The sequence below is a fragment of the Myotis lucifugus genome, unplaced genomic scaffold, assembly GCF_000147115.1.
Source record: "Myotis lucifugus unplaced genomic scaffold, Myoluc2.0 scaffold_78, whole genome shotgun sequence".
Classification (NCBI taxonomy): Eukaryota; Metazoa; Chordata; class Mammalia; order Chiroptera; family Vespertilionidae; genus Myotis; species Myotis lucifugus.
The window spans coordinates 3,820,274-3,842,062 of record NW_005871126.1 but is presented as its reverse complement, the minus strand read 5'-3'; the positions used below and the strand labels follow the sequence as shown (position 1 = coordinate 3,842,062).

At 37.0% G+C, this 21,789-nt stretch overlaps 1 protein-coding gene across 1 annotated transcript in view; it reads left to right on the top strand.

Moving 5' to 3' along the window:
- Positions 1-17,113, top strand: part of PDE3A (phosphodiesterase 3A) — a 247,103-nt gene extending 229,990 nt beyond the window's left edge. Inside the window, exons 11-16 of the mRNA XM_014457540.2 lie at positions 1,372-1,485; positions 1,619-1,818; positions 3,258-3,461; positions 4,133-4,288; positions 6,222-6,480; positions 13,258-17,113. Coding sequence (XP_014313026.1) covers positions 1,372-1,485; positions 1,619-1,818; positions 3,258-3,461; positions 4,133-4,288; positions 6,222-6,480; positions 13,258-13,499 — 1,175 coding nt within the window. The 3' untranslated portion in view covers positions 13,500-17,113. The remainder of the gene's footprint in view (positions 1-1,371; positions 1,486-1,618; positions 1,819-3,257; positions 3,462-4,132; positions 4,289-6,221; positions 6,481-13,257) is intronic.
- Positions 17,114-21,789: the final 4,676 nt, after the last annotated feature.

Genomic DNA, 21,789 nt, shown 5'->3' with positions numbered 1-21,789 from the left:
TAACATTTCTGTTCTCTTCTGTTTTCTCCTCATCTGTTCAATATTACTCAGAGATGTAATCTATATTATAAAAACCCAGTGGCCCTAACGCCATAATGACCAAAGACCGGTGCGCATGGGCGGGGCTGTGAGCCTGGTGAGGTGCACGCAGGTGGGTGGGGCTGTGAGCACAGCCAGGCTGCGCGGGTGGGCAGGCCACGCGATTTCGCACACTGGGCTTCTAGTATATTATATAGTCATATGCCACATAGCAACATTTTGGTCAATGACAGACTACCTTTATGACGGTGGCATACCATACAGTCTAGGTGTGTAGTAGGTATACATCTAGGTTTGTGTAAGTGCCCGCTATGATGCTCCCAATGACAAAATTGCCTAGCGATGCATTTCTTAGAACAGATCCCCGGCATTAGATGGTGTATGATTGTATTGGAGAAGGACACTGTATCATGGTTAGTCAGCAAAAATAAAATGTGTAAAGTAAGTACATTTATAATAAAGCATACCAATCAATGAAGCATCATGAGGGCTAGATAAACAAGAGAAAACTTAGAAGAATTGCACCAGAAAAAGAAGGCAAGCAAAGAGAGCACTGGGCCTTTGTTCACCGTTCAACAGAAGCTGAACTGTACATATGAAATAGATCCCTCCCTTCCTTTGATAATGACATTATTAAATTCTGGTTTCCCCGTAGTTTTTATTCTTCTAAATGGCCTAACTCCCTACATTACTGTACAAAGACATATTTATTTTTCTTTTTAGGTATTTCCTATAACTTTATCCCCAAATCAGAATTTCTAGATCAGAGAATATTACTGATTTTGGTTTTTAATTTTGCTTTGTGGATTCACTCTTATTATAGTATTTTAAGTTTGATTACAAAAGAATACTGCTATATTCTATTCACAGATCATATTTGGATGCAATTTATCAGAGATGAAATATTGAGTGGTATAGACCATTGGTCTGACCAGTTGAAGTATGTCATGGGTCTTTCTTTAATCTACTGCCCAGTCTTATACAGGAGCATGGAAATAAGTATGAGAGTAAGCATTACAGTTGTTTCACATAGTGAGTTTCCTATATATATTAGGTTTCTAGTACGCTCTGGATATAGATTTTTATACTTCAGACATCTGCACACATAAAGAATATTGAGTGGTTTGTGGGAGGGGGCGGGGTTCTTGTTACTATAGATATTATAGAATAATGGAAGAGTAATCAAAGAGTATTTTTCCTAGAATGTTTGGCTGGCATTCATTGGGATATTAAAATGTTCGGACTAAACTATTTATCCAGTAGATGGCACTCTTAGTCCTTGGACCCCAAAGTTCACAAATGAATGACTGTTCCTTTGCATTGGTTATATAGATCATAACAGAATCCATGCTACTGACGTCTTACATGCTGTTTGGTATCTTACTACACAACCTATTCCTGGCCTCTCAACTGTGATTAATGATCATGGATCAGCAAGTGATTCAGGTACGTGCTAAGGACATCTGTGCTCCCTTGTGAGCTATGGGAACAATAGAGTACCTTTTTTTAGGAGGTCAAGATAAATGATATCATTTAATTCTTGTTCAAAATCTCTATTACTTTCATCTTTTCTTTTCAGATTCTGACAGTGGATTTACACATGGACACATGGGATATGTATTCTCAAAAATGTACAATGTGCCAGACGATAAATATGGATGTCTGTCTGGAAATATTCCTGCCTTAGAGTTGATGGCACTGTATGTGGCTGCAGCCATGCATGACTATGACCACCCAGGAAGGACTAACGCATTCCTGGTTGCAACTAGTGCTCCTCAGGTAACTCTATTTTGATTACGAGAAATAATTCAATTGAGAGATTTCTCTGAAAAAAAAAATCATTGTTTTAAATTTGATTTATAATAGGCACCAAATAAATATAAGCCGAAGTATATTTGGCCCTGACATAAAGTTCTTAGAGATCATGCCAGCTTTGAAAAGATAATGTGATTTGTTCCAAGTTATTCATGGCAGGTATGCAACTTGATTACCCATGGAAATCTCTTCTTAGTTTTTTCCTAAGGAAGGAAAACTACTTGAATTCATGTTTATGAACTTCCTCAACAAAATCCAACTTGTACAGAAGTCCCTTTCTGAAAAGATTAGAGAACCAAATCTTTTTGGACTTTTAAGAATGCAAGGCTTCTTTGTATATAAATCTCATTCCTTTGAAATATATTTTTATTATAACAATTATGATTTGTAAGGTATTTTATTGGTTAGTCGGAATTAAAAATAAATTTATTTCATTTGAGGGAAATTTTTTCCTGAACCTAGCCTTCCTAAATGGTAACTTGAAAGAAGCACATCCTTAGCATATATTTACATGTAAGTCAAAATTAATCACTAAGTATCTAATTATCATTAGCTATTCAATTAAACTCAGTAAACGTCTTCCTGTTTTATAGTCTAGAATTTTCTTTTACTCTATATACAATAAAAACATTCTGTTGCTTTTTTTCCTGACTACCTACTTTAACTTATTTCAATGTGTCCTTTGAGCAGAAGCATTATTTTTTGTATAGTCATGCAAATCCTCTTGCCTCTTACTATTCAAATTGTCCTATTTTTATACCTTAGTAATAATGTCCTTCTGTCCTAATGCCTTTTGTTTTCTATCCTCTATCACACTGTCTTCAAGCATTTTTTAGGCAACTTCCTCTTCTTCTGGGCCTTTTCTGAGCATTATTAAAAAATTGCAAACAAGTAGATACTGTTACCTTCAATTACTAGATAAAGGGTGATAGTTCCTATGGTTGATCATGGGGTGAGAATGTTTTAAATCATGGACTTGATTCCTCTTTATTAGTTATATCTTTAACTAAGAGGAGGCCATTCTTATTCTAGATGCAAAAATAGCTGAGTTGCCTCTCGGGTATATTAATACATTTGCATATTTTTATGGTTAAATTCCTGTGTCCTGCAAAGAAATCTAATAAAATCTAGCACTAAGCCCCTCACTTGGAAGTGTTTGGAATAAAGTTTCAAGTACATTACCTTTATTTTACCGAAAAAGAAAGAATGAAATTTAACCAAAAAGAGTAATCAACAGCCAATGTGCAGCAATCAGTGATTCTTAATAACCAGCAGTCACAAGACTACATTTTTGTGTTCCATGAAAACAGAAAATTCCAAACGCATTGCATATTCTCGTCTGTTTTTGTAATATTTTTTAACTTAAAAAATTGAACTCTTCCCTCTCTCGCTTGTTTGCCTAGGCGGTGCTCTACAATGATCGCTCAGTTCTGGAGAATCATCACGCAGCTGCTGCATGGAACCTTTTCATGTCCCGGCCAGAGTACAACTTCTTAGTTAACCTTGACCATGTGGAATTTAAGCATTTCCGTTTCCTTGTCATTGAAGCAATTTTGGCCACTGACTTGAAGAAACACTTTGACTTTGTAGCCAAATTTAATGCCAAGGTAACTAGATTTGTACCAGTCTTCATTTCATGGCCACACTGAAAGATGTCATGGAACTGAAGTATTGAACAAGAGTCATTGCTATCACCTCTTATATGTCCAATGTGAAAATGAAATTCAATAAAATGTTTAACTAGAAGCAGATAAATAGTCATTGGTCCCAATCTAGGAACTTGAGACATTGAGATGCTGTCTATATTTTATTTTGTGATACAGGGAAATAATGAAATTCTGTCATGTGTTTTTGTTTGACTTAATTTGCTCCCATGTCTGTGGTATACAAACATAAGTAATGTGGCAGTAGAAAAGTCAAAACCCTGAAGCAATATTTCATATGTCAAACATAAATGCTCAAATGTTAATTCAAGAAAATTTCTTGTTTGTAGCTACATTACTTTAATAGTAATAGATAACATGCTAATTTTAAATAGCATTTATTTTCAACTGCATAATTAATAATTAGTCGTCATTTGTTATTTTATTTTTATAAACTATTTTACTATTAATTTATACAAGGCAGTAACATTATTTTAATTAGCTGAAAAAATTCTCATCACTTGGCATTCTGATCTCAACATGATAGAAAAACAATAAATATTGTATTGTTTATTCTCCTGGTCAACTTTTGCTTTCCTTGAGGTAAAACACATCCATCTTTGTTTCTCAAACAGGTAAACGATGAGGTTGGAATAGATTGGACCAATGAAAATGATCGTCTACTAGTTTGCCAAATGTGTATAAAGCTGGCTGATATCAATGGGCCAGCTAAATGTAAAGAGCTCCATCTTCAGTGGACAGAGGGTATTGTCAGTGAATTTTATGAACAGGTAAGTGATTTCATCCATGCTTAGGCTGCTCATAAATTCTGCAAAGTTTCCAAAAGCTTTGAGTGTGATAAATCTATTTCATATTCACCCTAACATTAGAAAATGCATTGGCCAATTTTAATCACAGGATTAAAAAGATGACCAAAAATGGACTAAATTATAACCATAAAAACTCTAAGATAAAGTTATTTGCAAGTATTTTGAGAGATGTTAAAGTAATTGGAAAGACCACTGAAATATTGTCCTTTTACAAATTCATTATAATAGAAGCCAATTTTAGTTTAAATATATGAATATATACCAGATTAAGTTTACTTTTCTAATAGAGTTAAGAACCACAGTGTATGAAAAGGCTTAAAAAACAGGCATTTTTTGCCCTAACTGGTTTGGCTTAGTGGATAGAGCATCGGCCTGTGAACTGAAAAGGGTCCCAGGTTCGATTCTGGTCAAGGGCATGTACCTTGGTTGTGGGCACATCCCCAGTAGGGGGTGTGCAGGAGGCAGCTGATCGATGTTTCTCTCTCATCGATTTTTCTAACTCGCTATCCCTCTCCCTTCCTCTCTGTAAAAAATCAATAAAATATTTTTTTTAAAAAAAACAAGCATTTTATTTGACATGTTAATGTGAGGTTTAGCACACTACCAAAAAACTACCACCAAAATGTAAACATGAGTGGTCTTCCCTGAATTACCCTCCACAGACCAGATTATACTGGAAATTTTGTATTGAGTATTGTGAATCAGTCTCTTAAGATGAATCTGGAGGTAGTGGAGCCTGGGTAAAGTACAGGGATCAGTGACATAAAAGCACATGAAGACATAAAGGAAGTGAAGATATTAATCGGGGGGGGGGGAATAGAAGTGATATAGTAACTATCTTCAGATACTTAACAGACTGACATACAAATTTAGGATTAGGTTTACCATGAAGTAGTTGTGGAGATTAAAGAAGATATATTATATGAAGTACTTGACACAGAATCTGATTTATAAGAAACATTAGATTCCTCTCTGCTTCCCTAAAAAGGGTATGAATATAACCAGTTTATAGAAGTTATGAGGTGATAGATTTCAGGTGAATGCCAGAAAAAAATTCGCATTACTAACAGCATCCGAAAATAGGATGAGACACCTTAACAAGTAATAAATTGTCTGGACATATTTAGAGAGATTAGAAAGAACTTTTACAGGTATTATTCACAAGATTCATATGTACGATAAAAGGTTTGTGCTTCTAGAAAATATTGTACTGCCTCTCCTAGGAATGAGGTTAATTCATAATCCTGAAATATTGAAATACAGGAAAACTCTAAAGAAAAAGGAAAATTTGCTTATAGTAATTCCCACTATATTGTCATAAACATTGTTGATATATTAGTATATTTCTTTCTGGTTGACAATCTGATTTTTCTCCAGAAAGATTTGAAACTGTTCAAAAGACAAACATGTATAGAATGGTCCTATTATATAAATAGTAAATAAGAATATAGACATCATATAATCACAGAAGATACAATTCAACCAAAAGCTAGGATAAGGTAGCAACTTTAATTGAACAATATCATATTTTAACATTTCTGGTAGCCAAGGCAAAAAAAAAAAAAAAGGAAAACATGATAGATTATGTATTTGCTTGATAATTATTTCCAGATTTGGTTTTTATGATATATGTATATAAGGCACACTGACTAATGTGATAAGAAATATCATCTGCTGAGACATTAAACCATTTCTTATATAGATCCCCTTGATCAAAAGCCAAAGCCTCAAGATCAAAAGAGTGGTATCTTTGGGGGGGAATCTCTTAGCAATAAAGAGGGAATTCACACATGGATATCTGGGTTCTTGCGTATTTGCAAATTTTAGATGCTAAGCAAATGTTGACTTGACTTGTATTTTAAACTTCCCTTTCCTGATAACTTCCTGTTTTTAGGGTGACGAAGAGGCCAGCCTTGGGTTACCAATAAGCCCCTTCATGGACCGTTCTGCTCCCCAGCTGGCCAACCTTCAGGAATCCTTCATCTCTCACATTGTGGGTCCTCTGTGCAACTCCTATGACTCAGCCGGACTGATGCCAGGGAAATGGGTGGAAGGCAGTGATGAGTCAGGAGATACCGATGACCCAGAAGAAGAGGAGGAGGAAGAAGAAGCACCAAATGAAGAGGAAACCTATGAAAATAGTGAATCTCCAAGTAAGTTATAAAATCTTTTTCTAGGTTCAGATGAATCATCTGCCTTTTATGAATTATATACTTTTGAGTCCCAATATCATCTGCTGCATTTGATTATGGAAAACCCCCTTAAATCTCATAAAAAGAGAAACTACAGGTTATGGGATCTATAATAATACCATGTTTACACAAAGACATGTTCTCTGTCATGAAGTAAAAAAAAATTAAAAATTAAATAGTTGAAGCCTATTCTTCAGAGTATCTTAATGATTTTGGGATAAAAGGGATATCAGGTACCATCTACAGAAACTATAGGCTTTTATTGGGTTGGTAAGAGGGAGACCATGTAAAGCAGTGAGAGATGGTAATCACTCATTCAGCAGATATTTACTGAGTACCTACGCTATGGCGGCCATTCTTCCAGGTACTGAAGACAGAGCTGTGAACAAATCAGACAAAAGAATAAATATATCCTTGCCCTTTTAGACTTTCATTCCAGTGGGTCAGCGGACATTAAGCAAGATAATCAGTAAATCAAAGCATGTTAGGTACTGGTAAATGTTAAAATTTTTTGAAAGGTAAGGGGATACGAAATTAAAATGTTAAAATTTAAATAAGGTGGCCATGGAAGGTATAAATAAAAAAGACAGATGTTTAAAATTTTTTACAGACCTGAAAAAAGTGCAGGAGTAACTCATAAAGATAGAGATAAGAAGAACATTCCAAGGGGAGGGGAAAGCAGCCGTGTAAAGGTCTGAGGTGGGCAGAGGTGGGCTCGGCTGCGTGTTCAAGGAGCATCAGGAGAGCTGGGTGGCTGAAGCAGAGGAGAAGGGGTGGGAGAGCAGCAGGAAAGAGAGTGGGGGCTGTATGAAGTGAGGTTTGAAGGTAGGGCTCTTAGGCCACAGTATGGAGTTCGGCTTTTACTCTGCCTGAGTTGGGAAGCCATCAGAGGTTTTGAGCAGAAGTGTTTGTTGATTCAGCTCCCATTTCAACTGCATTGTTTCAGCTGCCGTATTGAGTAAATTATTGAGTTTGGGGTAGGAAAAGGGGTCTGAGCAAATGGGATGAGTTAAGAGGCTGTTGAAATTGCCCAAATGAGAGGTATCTGTGGCTTTGGACTGAGTGGCAAGAGGGACAAGGAGAAGTGCTCACATCTGGTCATTGATTTGGACTGCACAGTGTACCCAATCTAATCCATTTAATTAACTATAAAAACAGATTATTTTTCTTCATGTGGTGAAATATTCTCAACAAAGGCTCTTTGCTATTTCTCCTGCCTTCCTCCACCCGAATCCCACCCTGCCCCAGGCCTTCATCACACTGTTGTCTGTGTCCATGGGTTATGCATATATGCATACAAGTTCTTTGGTTGATCTCTCCCCACTCACCCACCTACCCACCCCTGCCTTCCCTCTGAGATTCGACAGCCTGTTCCATGCTTCTATGTCTCTGGATCTACTTTGTTCATCAGTTTATTTTGTTCATTAGATTCCACATATAGTAAGGCAGTCAGAGAAAGACGAGACATAGTGGAATTTTAGAAATGGGAGGAGAACTGGTGATCATCTAGTTTAGCTGCCTCCTTTTACAAAAGACTAAACGGAGGCTCAAAAATTTAAGTAACATTCCAAGGTGTAGATGTTTTCTGCAGAATCGGAAAGGAATTCCAAGTCTCCTTATGTTTAACTCCATGGCTATTCCCTCTTGTCATTTTAATTTCAGAATTCATGTTGACTCTGATGGTTAACTGGATTTAGCCTGAAACTTAGACTGAAATTAAATATGCACTGATAACTTCAGCAATTTGCAAAACTTGGAGACCTCCCAGGAAACATAGAATAAAATGTTTCAATATGGTATCCTAGGGAAAGGAGGCTTTTTCCTACCTCATAATTAAATCTGAAAGATTCCTGCAGCGAACTAAGAGGTTTCTAATGAAGTACTAAGCTGCATTTAGAATTTGAGCAATGAAAGGCTCTTTGTTCTCCTTTCAAGAGGTTCCAGTGCCGAACAATTTGGCTCCCGATACAAGCATGTTTTAGACCACCTGCAGACTCTAATCTACGCAAATGTATTTGGTACAAACTTGCTTCTACGTCACCTCGTTCAGTTTAATTCCAGAGAGGTTTATTGCTCATGTTCAACAGCATTAATAAGAGATCAGCTGCTCTCATGGGGGCTGACCTGAAAGGAAAGGGAAAAAGTTGAGCTTTGTGTTAGCTCCTTCCCTGTGAATGCCCTGCCATGAATGTGTATAAATTTCGGATGGAGTAATCACCCTGCGTGGTAGAGTGTTTCCTCTGACCGTGATGCAAGTCTGTGCTGCAGCCAGTGGCCATCTGTAGCTCTCTTGATTCGAAAGGTTAGCATAGAAAGTATGCTAACCTTTTAAAATGTCTCAGCGGGAACTGATTTGTATTTAACTACAACATAAACAAAGTAGAAATAGACAAGTAAATGGCTTTGGTAGGAGAGTATTTTAGAGATTTGCTTGTTAAAATCTAATATATTCATCTATTTTATTATTAATGAATCTCCCTTGCTGAGAAGCTTTCAAATGAAGAAATCTATGTCATGCTTCAGGCCCGTACACATGCCCCTCATTCTGCCCAGAATGCTACCAGCCCCTTCTTCACCCAGTGTATTAAGTCTCATCATTTACATCTCATTCAAAGGTGTCATTTCCTTTGAAAAAAAAGCTTACCTGTTTCCCCACAGGTTGAGTCTTTCATTCACTATGGTTTGACATGTCAGAAATAAACTGTACTACACACTTGTCAAAAATGGCAAGGAAGACATTATTCAAGACCATTGCAATAAGGAGGAAAAATGGAACTGGCCTCCCTTGAAACAAAGGCAGGGGAGTTTTTAAGGGCTGGGATGAACTAGTGACAGAGGATGGAGGACCTTAGAGGGAGTTGCTCACGTAGGCCATGTGTGTTTGCTAACTGGTGCTTATGGAAGTTAGGCTCTCAGATCCTTGAGATGATGTTCAAATTGTAAAACTGGCTAGAGGCTGGGAAATATATATATACTAGGAGCCCAGCACGTGAAATCGCGCGGCCTGCACACACACCCGCTGCCCTGCTTTGACACCCGAACCTCTCCACACAGAGCTCCAGCGCACCTGGCCCAGCCCCCCGACCCCTCTGGCCTTCTCTGGCCGCTTCAAGCCCTGCCCTCAGTCCCTCGAGTCGCCTCGGGCTGGTTCCACCTTCTCCAGGCACCTCCCTGCTTTTGCCCCATCTCTGGAGCAACGTGACAGCTCCCCCTCGTCATGGCGCTGGAGGGAAGCGTGGAAACCTCTCACCTGCTGTGCTGTGCTCCTTCCTCAGGCAGGCGAGCGGTGGGGCGCTCTGAGTGCAAGCTGTGGGTGGCGAAGGACTGGTGAGGGGGCACTACGAGCTCTCACCCCCGCCCTCCCAGGCACGAGCCTCCTCCGGGTGCCTCCCGGCTTCACCCCGTCTCTAGGAGCAATGCCCCGCCGCACACACGCAGGCAGCCTCCTCCTTAGTGGTCATGACTGTGACACCGCTAGGACCAATTAGCATATTACCTCTTTATATATATAGAGAGAGAGAGAGATTACAAGGGGTCAGATAAAGAATTAGCAGTTTGAAGCTCACCTCCCTTTTCTTAGAATATTTATTTTATAAAACTTGAAAAAAACCTGTCTAAAGTTTATTCAAGCTGAGGGGAACATTAAAGCCATCTTGGTCACATGAGTATGTCTGTTATAAAATATTGCATGTGTATTTTATTTTTTGTCTTCTTGGCTTTCTGGCCTATAGATTATACAAGCTCTGAGGCAAATTGGTCATTGTTTCCATAGCATCCAGGAAACTGTCTGTCAGTTAGTAGGTGGTCAATATAAGTTTGATTGATGGGTCCATTTCACAAATAAAATAATGAGTAAAGTAAATATATATTTTTTAATTCTTGCTTAAGACTGCCTGTATCCATTTAACCATTTAACCAGGTTTGTTATGTGTCTATATGGTTCAAAAGTAATTCAAGATTATTTTTTATTTCATGTCTTGTTTCTGAACTGTGTTTTAAAAATTGATCTTGTCCTATAAAGCACAAAATATTCCAGTGGTATATTAAAATAAAACCATTGTAGCAATCATTAGCACTTCCACAAAAATTCTGGTGTAGGACCTCCAAGACAGCTAGTTCCTTTGGCACATCTCATAGCAATTGACTTTTTCATTTTTTCTTTTTTGCTATTGTTACTGTTTTCTCCTCCTCCTCCTCCTCCTCCTCCTCCTCCTCTTCCTCCTTTTCTTCTTCCTACTCTTTTTCTTCTTCTTTCTTCCAGATTATACATTATAAATCATTACCACTTCATTAAGGAAACCCAAATATCTGAACATGTGATAACTTGTACTGGTAACTCTTTGCTATAGTCTCAAGAAGATCGGAATTTCCTGTGGACCGCTTTTTCAAATCATTATACCATTTTTATCACTTATCAATACTTCATCATTTACTTGCAGCTGTGGAACAGAAACTAGAGAGAACATGATTCATTTGCTAAACTTCTATTGAATACTTACAAAAGGCTGGAGCTTTGTGGATATACACACAAAAGGGGGGAATTGCTTCTTTCCATAGGGAAGCTTACAATCTAATGGTAGGATTTAGCCTAATTTATAAATTCTTCACCTGAGTCTAAAATGGTCACCCAGATGAAAATACTGAGAGTTACATTATATTCTGGAAGCTTAGAACAGAACAGCCCTCTCTTCTCAGCTCAAGGTCAGCTGCTTACTTTACCCCTCTTCTTGTAGGTCTCTCCGACACTTTATGTTCAATATACCCCTCAAATCTGCTCCTCATCTGATGCTCCCTTTCTCAGGACATCATATCCCCATCTACTCAGCTGCTCCGGCCAGACAGTTTAGGGTTGTCTTTGATTCCTCCCTCTTATTTCCTACATCTAATCAGTTGCCAAAGTCGTATTGAGTGAGCTTCACAAATATGTCCCACATTCATCTATCTTCATTTTCATTACCCCCATCTTAGTCCAAGCCACCGTCATCATGCAGAATCCTCCAGGTGAGACATTTCCCTCTGAGTCTGCTACCTTTCAAAGACTTTATAAAACTCAATATAATTGTAGTGACTTGTTCACTCTATATATCCCCACTAGAGTAAAAGCTCCATGCTGGCAGGTATTATATCTATCTCGCCTATCAGTGAATCACCAGACAGTGGCGCACGTAGTACAGATTAGGTGCTGAATAAATACATAAGGAATTAGAAGCCTAAATAGTAAATTATGACACCAAGGCAAATTATTTAAAGCATCTTATGTTTCTTCCCTTGAAACTAATTTTATTTCTTCAATCAAGACATGCAATTCTATGAAAATTGTCTTCAGTTCTTCTATATTGAGAACGTTAAATTGTTTGGACACAAGTAAATATAATCTGTTTATTTATGAAATGCATATTTGCTGAGCCTTGCCATGTATAAGATCTGTGCAGGTCTTCACAAGGCTCCCTCAGAGAGGCTGTAGTCTAATAAAGGAACCGGAATCTATGAGAATAAGGTAAGTGCCTTCGAGGATTTAGGACATTGTTTTTGATACAAGTGGCAAAACTTTAATCAAATGAATATATACAAAAGGGAAATTATTGGTTCATGTAAACATAATGTTGGCTGGTATTAGAGCTTACTTGCTCCTGTTCTTATCTCTGACTCATCTGCCTAGCGACTTGTTCTCTCAGTCTTGCTCTATGTTAACTTCATTTCAAATACATTAGCCGAGAAGAAAAGATCTCCAATCCTGACTCCCAGACCTCATGCTCACGTTGCACCAATAGTAAAAGTCCCAGGAAGGACTCTGATAGGCCTGAATTAGGTTCCATACCTGTGCACTGGCCAATCACTAGGACACAGCTATGTTGTCGGAGGTGGGTGGGGAAGTTGAATTTGATCGCCTTTTCCAGAACTATGTAACTGAAAGAAAGTGTCACTCTCCCTAAATGATTTTGGATATGTAGTTATCAGAAAAAGAGATAATGATAATGAGAAATTAAAAAAAAAACTACTATCTACTATGAGAAGCATATATAGAGTGACAAGAGAGTTTAAGAGAGAGATTGAAAGATTTTACTTAGAAGAGGAATTCAATGAATGTGACTGGATCTCAAAATAATAAATGGACATGAACTTTCAGTGACTGAGAAGAGCATTTCAGAAGGAGGGGCTGTACCAGCTAGAAAGTAGAAGTGTTCAGTGTATATACAGAAAAGAGAGCAGGTAAGTGCAGATACAAACCAGCCTGCAGATGGAGGAAGACTGCAAAAGTGTGTTTGTGTCAGCTTGTGGGAAAACTTTGAGAGGAGTTTGAAATTAATGTATTAGTGCACAGGAAGCAGAGCAGGAACATCAAAACCCTCTTTAAAGAAATCAATTGTGTGGACTCTTGTGAGTTGAAGTGGTTGACAAAGTAAAGGAAGACATAGCAAGAAGTTAAGTTAGTCGTCTTTTGGTGAAAAGTCTTGAGAGTCTGAAGGAGTGGGCGTAATACCAAGCTACCAATACAAAGAACCTTGTATTGACATTCCCAAATATCAACTGCCATTCAGAGCCCTGTCTCAATGCTATCGTAATGGTGACCGCCATCTCCCTCTTCTCTCCCCGTTCTGGAAATGACATTATTACCAGACACAAGTCCAGTGATAGATATCTGTGTCCATTTGGTACTTAATTCCTATAAATCATGTGAAAAGGAATAACTGTTGTATTCAGCACACAAATAAGTAGTCTAATTTGGTGTTTTCTCAGGAAAGAAAACTTTCAAAAGGAGGAAAATCTGCTGCCAAATAACCCAGCACCTCGTGCAGAACCACACGATGTGGAAGAAAGTCATTGAAGAGGAGCAGCGGTTGGCGGGAATCGAAAGCCAGTCCCCGGACCAGTCTCCCCAACAGCACTCCTCAGAACACATCCAGGCCATCAGGGAAGAAGAAGAAGAAAAGGGGAAGCCGAGAGAAGAGGAGACCCTCACCCCACAGCCAAACCAGTGACAGTGGATAGAACGAGCTCTGCCTCGAAACCCAGTGACTTGTCACAGACTCTTTCCAAGCCAGCACAACACTTAGACACAACACTGTAGAAATACGAGAAGATGAGCAAATGGCCATTGCATTTGGGGCGTCTTCGCATTGTATGTGTTTATTTTTACAGTGAGGTACAAGGTTAAAAACTCTTGCTCAGAGAAGCTTTCACGTTGCAATACCAGCTTCTAAAGATTTTTTTTTTAAAGGAAGAAATATATATGTGTGTGTGTATATAAGCTCTCACATAGATACATGTAAAATATATTCACACACACACAACACACATACACACTGAAAGCCAGAAGTACTGGCTCCACGTTTTAGTAACATTCATATTAAGATATATAGTGGTCACTGTGATATAATAAATCGTAAAAAGAAAAAATAAAGGAAAACAAAGGAAATGGTGAGGCTTAGCAGGGAACCGGGCAGTCAATGTAGGTTACAACTAAGAAGCTTTTGCTCTTAGGATTGAGGAATGAACGTTCCAGAGAATTATTTGAATTCTTGTACACCCTACCAACATTGTGTGTGTGTGTGTGTGTGTGTGTGTGTGTGTGTGTGTGTGTCTGTTAGAGAGAGAGAGAACTGATGGGGTGTTTGTGGGTATGGATGTTAATGTGTCTGTAAAGAGAGATTTTTGTGGTTAGTAATTTATAGAATTCCACCAGCAGATGACTCAACACATGTGAACAAACGGAGGGAAGTTCGCTTTGGAGTGTCTTTGAGAGGCAGCCATTCCCAATGCCTTCCTCCATTTAGCTTCAATAAAGGTCCCTCTGCAGAGGGAGGGGTGTTCACGGGCTGGGTGAGAGGGCCACGTGATGGGTACTGCTGCTAAACACCGCTTGGAGGCTCTTCATCACCAGCCTTAAACGTGGAAGACTGAGGCATTTTCCAATCTACTGGCCTAATGCATGTGTCAGGGCTGTTTGTCGGCGAGTATGCTTTTCACTCACCTAAGATCAAATCACTATTAAGGGGATGGCATTCTTTATGCATAAACACCTAGGAATAAGCTAGAGTCCAGTCTTTTCATCAGGTGAGAATTCTAAAAGGTTTTCCAGAGAAGACCTGGGAATTGCTCTTCACGGTGATCCCCATGTCTTAATCTGCTACAAACTGTGCCTGGTAGAAAACAGAAAAAGAAAGGAAGGCAAACAGAAACCATGTGAGAGATGAATGGGGAGACTTTCAAACTAGGGTTTGGTATTGGCTGACACAGGGAAAGCCCGATTCCCGGCAGCTGTTGAAGATTGGCTTTTGGGTGGCAAAGGGCCCACTGACCCACCCTGTGGTGGTATTCCACACGCTGTGTGATGGGGTAGCTTCTATCTGCAATCTGGCCCATTGTCACGCTGCTTTTGGCAGGGAAGAGTATGGAAGGGTTTGGGGGGACTGGGCCTATTATTGAAAGTCTTTTTTTTTTGGTTTATTTGTTTATCTACACTTGTTTATGCTGTGAGCCAAACCTCTATTTAAAAAGTTGATACTCACTTTCAATATTTTATTTCATATTATTATATTTGTCATGAATAGTTATCTTGATGTAAATATAAAGATTTTTTTGTTTCTGTAGATAGTAAACTTTTTTTAAAAAACAAAAGGGAAAATGAAACATTTTTATAAAGTTACATTTTAATCACCATTTTTATACATTGAAGCTATCTCCAAGCCCAGTAAGAGAGTGATGATTCATTTGCATGGAGGTCTTTGGGCAGCCACTCTTCTACCTACTCTAATATAAATGATCATCTGATACAGTTATTTTGTGCCAATTAAATGAGGATGCTGCAAGAATGTTTTTTCACCAGTAACTTTTGCTAACTTTTGGGTAGCGTTTGGGTCCATGACTCCCAAGGGAAAGACTTTTTAAACAACACCGAATGCTTATCATTGGTGTCCATTTCTTCCCAACACCTTTTGGGTGTAACTCTTCCTTCAGTACGATAGACAGACCTGCTCGTCATCTAAGAAAGCTCCTAAGTAAGTCTTGATTGTGATTTTTACTTTTTATTTCCTCTGAAGTCATAGGAAAGAGCGTTTACATTAAACATGCCTTTGTTTCTCATAAATGATTATCTTTCCCTTCCAAAACAATGATTTTACAGTAATTCACGACATTTGTCAAACAAGGCAAAGATAATACAATAAAAAATAACATGGTTTCAAGGCAGATTTCCCAATAAGTATGAAAATATTGAAAGGATGAAATTAGTATGAAAATATTAAAAGGATGAAATTGTTGCCGACTCTAAATAATGAGGATATTTGCTTTTTTTGTCTTCATTATTTAGGACTTACTGAGTTTTCCATTTTCTTAGTATTGCCTACGTGCCTTTATGTTTGCAAAAGTTATTTTGAGTCAGTACATTTCCCCAATGAACTTAACTATTCTTCCCTTGCTAATAAGAGAAAGGAAAAAGAAGGATTTAGGCTCACATACCGCTTAAGTCTAGTTCCTTCACCAAACTGATCTTTTCCCCCTTCTCCAAATGCCATACTTTCTAAAATAAATATAAGTCCAGGAAAGATCTAGGTGTGGAGCAAGTAGAATGGCAGGAGAACAGATGTGAGTCTGTAACCTTATATGAGCAGCTTCGTCCAAGCAGCTTGACCCCAAGCAAAGGCCAGAGTACAGGCCTCAGTGAACGGCCTGTTTTGTTTGTTTTGTTTTAAAGCACATGAAGGAATGATGGCCAAAGCAGTTGGAACCTCTTCATTCCAGAGTTGTGTTTATCAGTCTAAGCAGACTGATCATTTTCCTTCAAAAATAAATTATCCAGATATTAAAGCAGGAAGTCAATTGAAATGAAGGAACAGAGATTCATCAAGTATGTGTCCCTTTCATACACACCCAGTACATCCCCAAGGATGCCTAGGGACATAGAAAGTCATTTCTGCTCGTGAAGTTCTCCCCCCTCCTTGATGACAGCAATATTATTGCGTTCACTTCCAACTGCGGAGATTCATTCCTTGAAGTGTATTTGTTCAATTTGTTACATTTTTATAGGAGTCTATTTATAGGTGCCATTAGGTAAACTCAGGTCTTTCAAATGAAGGAATTTCTGGCCCATTTAGGGGAAAAGAGAATTGTATAGGCAGCCATGAAACCAATGGTAGAAAAGGTTGGAACGAACGACCTTGATGCTAGTGGTGGTTCTCCATGGAGGAAAAGACCAGGTGTAATACGAGTGATATCAATGTCTTTCCAGCCATCTAAGCCAACTTTTAAAATAGTTTCTTTGGTGAAAACACCACTTTAAGGTGTTTTTCAAGTGTAATTTTTTTCTCATTTATATCACACCTGGTTTTGTTCTCAGCAGAAGATGAAGACAGTAGAAGCTCTGTACAGGGATATATCTATTGGTCTTCATCTGACAAGGAATTTTTTCATATTATGTTTAAGAAAATATCCACTTTATAAAAACAGAATATCCAATTTTGTCCAGTCCATTTTGATGGAATTCAGAACAAGTTCCAATCGTTGCAATCCCAGTAAAACTGAAGAAAAGGGGTTGCATGTCGTGTAGACTGTTCATATTACATGTATGTATTGCGATTTCCTCGTGTCCCCTGCCTCTCTTGGTTCACGATTTCCTGATGTCCCTGTCACTTTCCCAGAGAACTTTCCTTGAAGGTAAAAGCTGTGCAAAAGGCATGAGTCTCAGGCCTATACTTTGTTTAAATGATGGAAAAACATAAATTATTTTCTAAGTAATAAAGATATGAAAATTATCATTGTAAATAAAGTTTAAAGTTTGAAATAACTGCTTTACAAATGTGAACTATTTGTGTGATGAACAATTTTTGCCTAATGAGAAGCGAATAATCAAAAAATTATCTGTTCTACGTTGGAAGGTCTTTTTGGTGCTTCTGTGTCAGTATGGGGATCTCTACTGTCCTCATTTTCAATATTTCTAAAATAATAATGAAAACCACAATAAGAGTCTTATCATCCTTTTCTTCCAACCTAACCCTGATTTCTACTTAATGCCTTATCTAGTTTATATGCCATTTTAGAAATAAACTGCCTTTTAAACTGTCAGAAGACTCAAGTACAACAGAGTTCTGCAAACTTTCATAGTCTAGAGTAAATCAAGATATTCCTTATTCTAGAGATTATCAGTAATGCTTAAGGGGGGAAATCAATCAAATTTTAAGTGCTAGTAGCTGAACTCTATATAATTGATAGCTTCAGTATCTACATACTTTGAACCAAATTGGGTTTCTTTCATTCACCTTCTCTCCTAACAAGCAGCAAAATACTTTATGCCTGTTGTTCTAGTTCATTCATTTCTCTCATGATTTTTTTCATGAGGTAAAACTGTGAACTTGCTGATATTGTCCGTTCATTTTTCTTAGTTGTTCAACAAAATGAAAACCTTAATGTAGGAGACAGATTAGCCATGTTATGTAAAAGGCATTCCAAAACTAAATTACTCTTAGAATTTCTAATCAGAGGGAAATAATACCAGTCCTATATTCATACCAGTTCCTCTAGAAAACATTCAAATTCCTATTGAAAATTTGGGGGTGAATTACTTAAACTATAAGCACTGAGTAAATGAAGCTACAAACCATGGATTAGCTAAAGAACTTAAATTGAGTTTCCATAAGCATGTGTATGCTTCATACTAGAGAACCATAGAGAAGAACACAAACATGTTTTTCAGTCTGTTATGCACCATGGATTTTAGGCAATTTCATTTGCCAAAATGATGCTGCTTTTTTCTAACTTAAGGGTTCTTTCACCTTACCTAAACTTATCTTTATGTTCAGACTATCAAGTCATTCGAACAGCAGGTGACAAATATAATAACTGGGCATTTTGTTGCTAAACATGTTTGAAGATACAAACTGAAGATTAAGGATTTGTTTTATTGTTGGAACTCGGTGTTAATTTGCTTTAAAAATACTGATCCAATATAAATTACTTGAGTGCAGGTAAGACTATAAACTATATAAAATTATATATAGATGGAAAACAAAATTAGTTTTTGACATATGCCTAACGTTCTAAAAAGAATCCAAATTCTCCATATTATACTTTTAAGGTAAAGTACCTTGACAGGTGTGGGTATCTGTGGATTTCTGCTTCACTGAGGAGCTGTGGAACACAGAAGAAAAGCCAAGCCTTCTTATTGATAAGAAATACTGAACATGTCCATGTTCAGATAGATTTCCTCATGGCTTCATATCAAGAAATCATTTTTTAATCATGCAAATAATGCAATAAAAAATGCTTCACAGATAGTAATATTTAATCACCAAATGTACTTTCAAGAATCTTTACATTTGATTTATTTTTAACCAAAGCTGTTCATTTGTTATTCAACTTAAATGAAACCCACAAAATGACATTCCATGATATAGAGATGCTAAATATATTGATATAATCAGAACTAGTATTATGTAACAGGAAACTTTAAAGATGAATATTTATTTTTTTTCTAATGTCCTTTAACTCAGGGAGAAAAATGTTTTACGAAGAGTCTAATAAATGCATGTGATAGAGAAATTTACTCCCAATGATTTAATTAGATTAAGTGTACAAATTATACTCAGAGTTCTGAGTTACCTTAAGAAAAAAGGGTGTATTATCCAGCTACTTAATCATGTTTTAGCTTATTTTAAGATAAATGGTATATCAGTAGAGGTTATATTTTACTAAATTATAATGCAATTTAAAACCTAAATACTTATCTTCATTACCAAGAAAAGTTAAATCTTATTAATCTTGACTTCCACAGATGAAACACTGACCAGTCAATAAACCACACTCACTGCATTCATCTGCCAAGAATGATCAAATGGTCGGTTGGGATTTGAAATTTATAAATAGAAAAGAACTTAAAAATATTTGTAAAGCTTTAATGCTTTAACTAAATTTTTGGTGTCAGTAGAAATACCTATTTCCAATGAAACAGAAACTACAGCAGGGAATCAGGGATTTCGTGTCTTCTAAAAATAAATAAATAAAGTCAAAGGCATAGGGGGAAAATAAGGGCTTCTCCTCAATTTTACTTCTCTAACTCAAAGTTAGTAAAGAAAAAAATAATTAGAAATTCTCCTCTGTTGTAATAAGGAGATTGCCTTTTACCTTAAGTTCCAACTCGGCACACCTAGTTTTATTGTTCAGCCCATCTTACTAAAAAGTGAAAAAATAAAAAACAAAAAGGCAGAACTGTGGATTGGGAGTGAACACTACATAAAACTTCAAGGATCATCCCAGTACACCTCTCAATTTTATGACAACCAATTTAGTTAGTTATTAGTTACTCTGGAGTAAAGGGACTTATTTGCTTAATGGATCCATATTTCAACCCTGACTTCATTTACTACAATCAGCACTTACACATGTTTCAGAATGTGAATTAGCCCTTGGAGCTTTGAAACTGCTGCTTGAATACTTTTGAAAAGAAGGATTTTTTTAAATATTAGTAATTTTACTCCTTTAGAATAACAAACTATTCAGATGGTTCAATGTGAAATTAAAAGTAATTGCTTAAAGATCTTTTCTTCGTGTATATAACTTGTTGCTGATATAATTGCCATCACCGTTCTTTTAAAATTTAACTGATTATGATTTTAAATCCATATTGTTAGATACTTTGCTTTAGCTATTATAAGCATAATCCAGTACTGTAGTCTTACTATCTTTAAATAATAGCCCTAACATATCTATATATTACCTGTTAGTGGGATTGAAGTGGCTTAAACTTTAGTATATATTTGTTCATTAGTTTAAAGATCACTATTTTTAATACTCTGTAAAATAATTGCATGGGATTATTACCATGTTATGTATGCTTAACTGGTGTGTGTTTGTTTTCATTTTTTAGTGTAGCTCATTTCTTGGTATATTCTCACAGAACTCATAGCATTTTTGTTCCAACAAGACAATTTATTAGTTGACAAGCACTGCAAATGAATATCACTGAACCCATCATCCCCTGCTATTTCTTCCTAGAAATTTTTATCATGCAAATTACAAAATGAAAATTGGTGCTTTTATAAATATTCTGAAAGTGTCAATGCAAAATGATGAAAATTAGATTCTCCATGGCTTTCTATAATGACATTAGGATATGCAACCGAAAGAATTTCCATTTCAATCCAGAGTTGTTTTTGTTTGGATTGATTTGCTTACTTTGACTCCGTTTTTGGTGTTAAAATATGTTGAGTCCTGAGGAGGCATATTGTTCTGACCAGTGGTTACCTCTTCCAGGCATAAAACTGTCATTCAAATATTTGAATTTGTAGGATATTTACAAACCAGAGAGTATTAACTTAATTTAGTATTCCTAAAAAGCAATATTTTTAAATAACCACCAACCAAAGTAAGAGTGTAGGGGATGTCATTTGTACATGAGAATGTAATTCTCATGACTTTTAACAACTGAATATGTTTATTAATACCTTTCCAAATTTATCAACATTTAAAAATCTAAGAGTGAGGCATTGAACTTAAGTAATCATTTTGCAATTAAAAAATAAATCTGTCCTCAACTGTCTCTTGCACTTAATATATGTAGCAATACTTTGTATCACCCTATTATAAATGCTGTTGGTTAAGTGACATAGTTAATGGCTGATACATGTTTTGTAAAAAGTAGAATCTGTACAGAAAAATCATTAGGTAAATTGTATTTATTTTTATTAATTTTTAGCTTAGAAACTATAATGATGCTCCTTTTTTGCCAGATTTACTGGAAGTGCCTCCTGGTTTTCTCTATATATTAATATTAGAGTAAAAATATACTCAAGATTATTAGACTTGTTTCACAAATGATGGATGTGGATTTATGATGTGAATATATGTATAATGTACGTATAATTCTGTGGTATCATGTTTGATGTAGCTCTTTGTACAACCCAAGTCATCCATCTAGCCTTTTGAAGGCATGCTTTCCTCTCATATCCAAATACAGTGGTTGTGCCCAACCTATAATGGTGTGACAATCATTGGCCTTCCTACAATTTCCAAGGACTCCTGAGAGCTTCTATTCCCATGGTCATATGTGGAGGGATAGTTTGGGGCTGATGGGAGCTTTGTGCTGGGGTCCAGCCCCAGCGGGTCCAGGGGTCCCAAAGGTGTGGACGGAGTCGGTGAAGAAGGTTTTACACAGAGACAGCGTTCAGAACTCTCTAGCTTTCCTTAGTCTCCGTGGATCTTCCCTGTGCCTGGCTGAGGCCACAGAGAAAGATCCCAAGGCAAGCTGAGCCTTTATTTTATAGTGAGAGGTAAACAAGG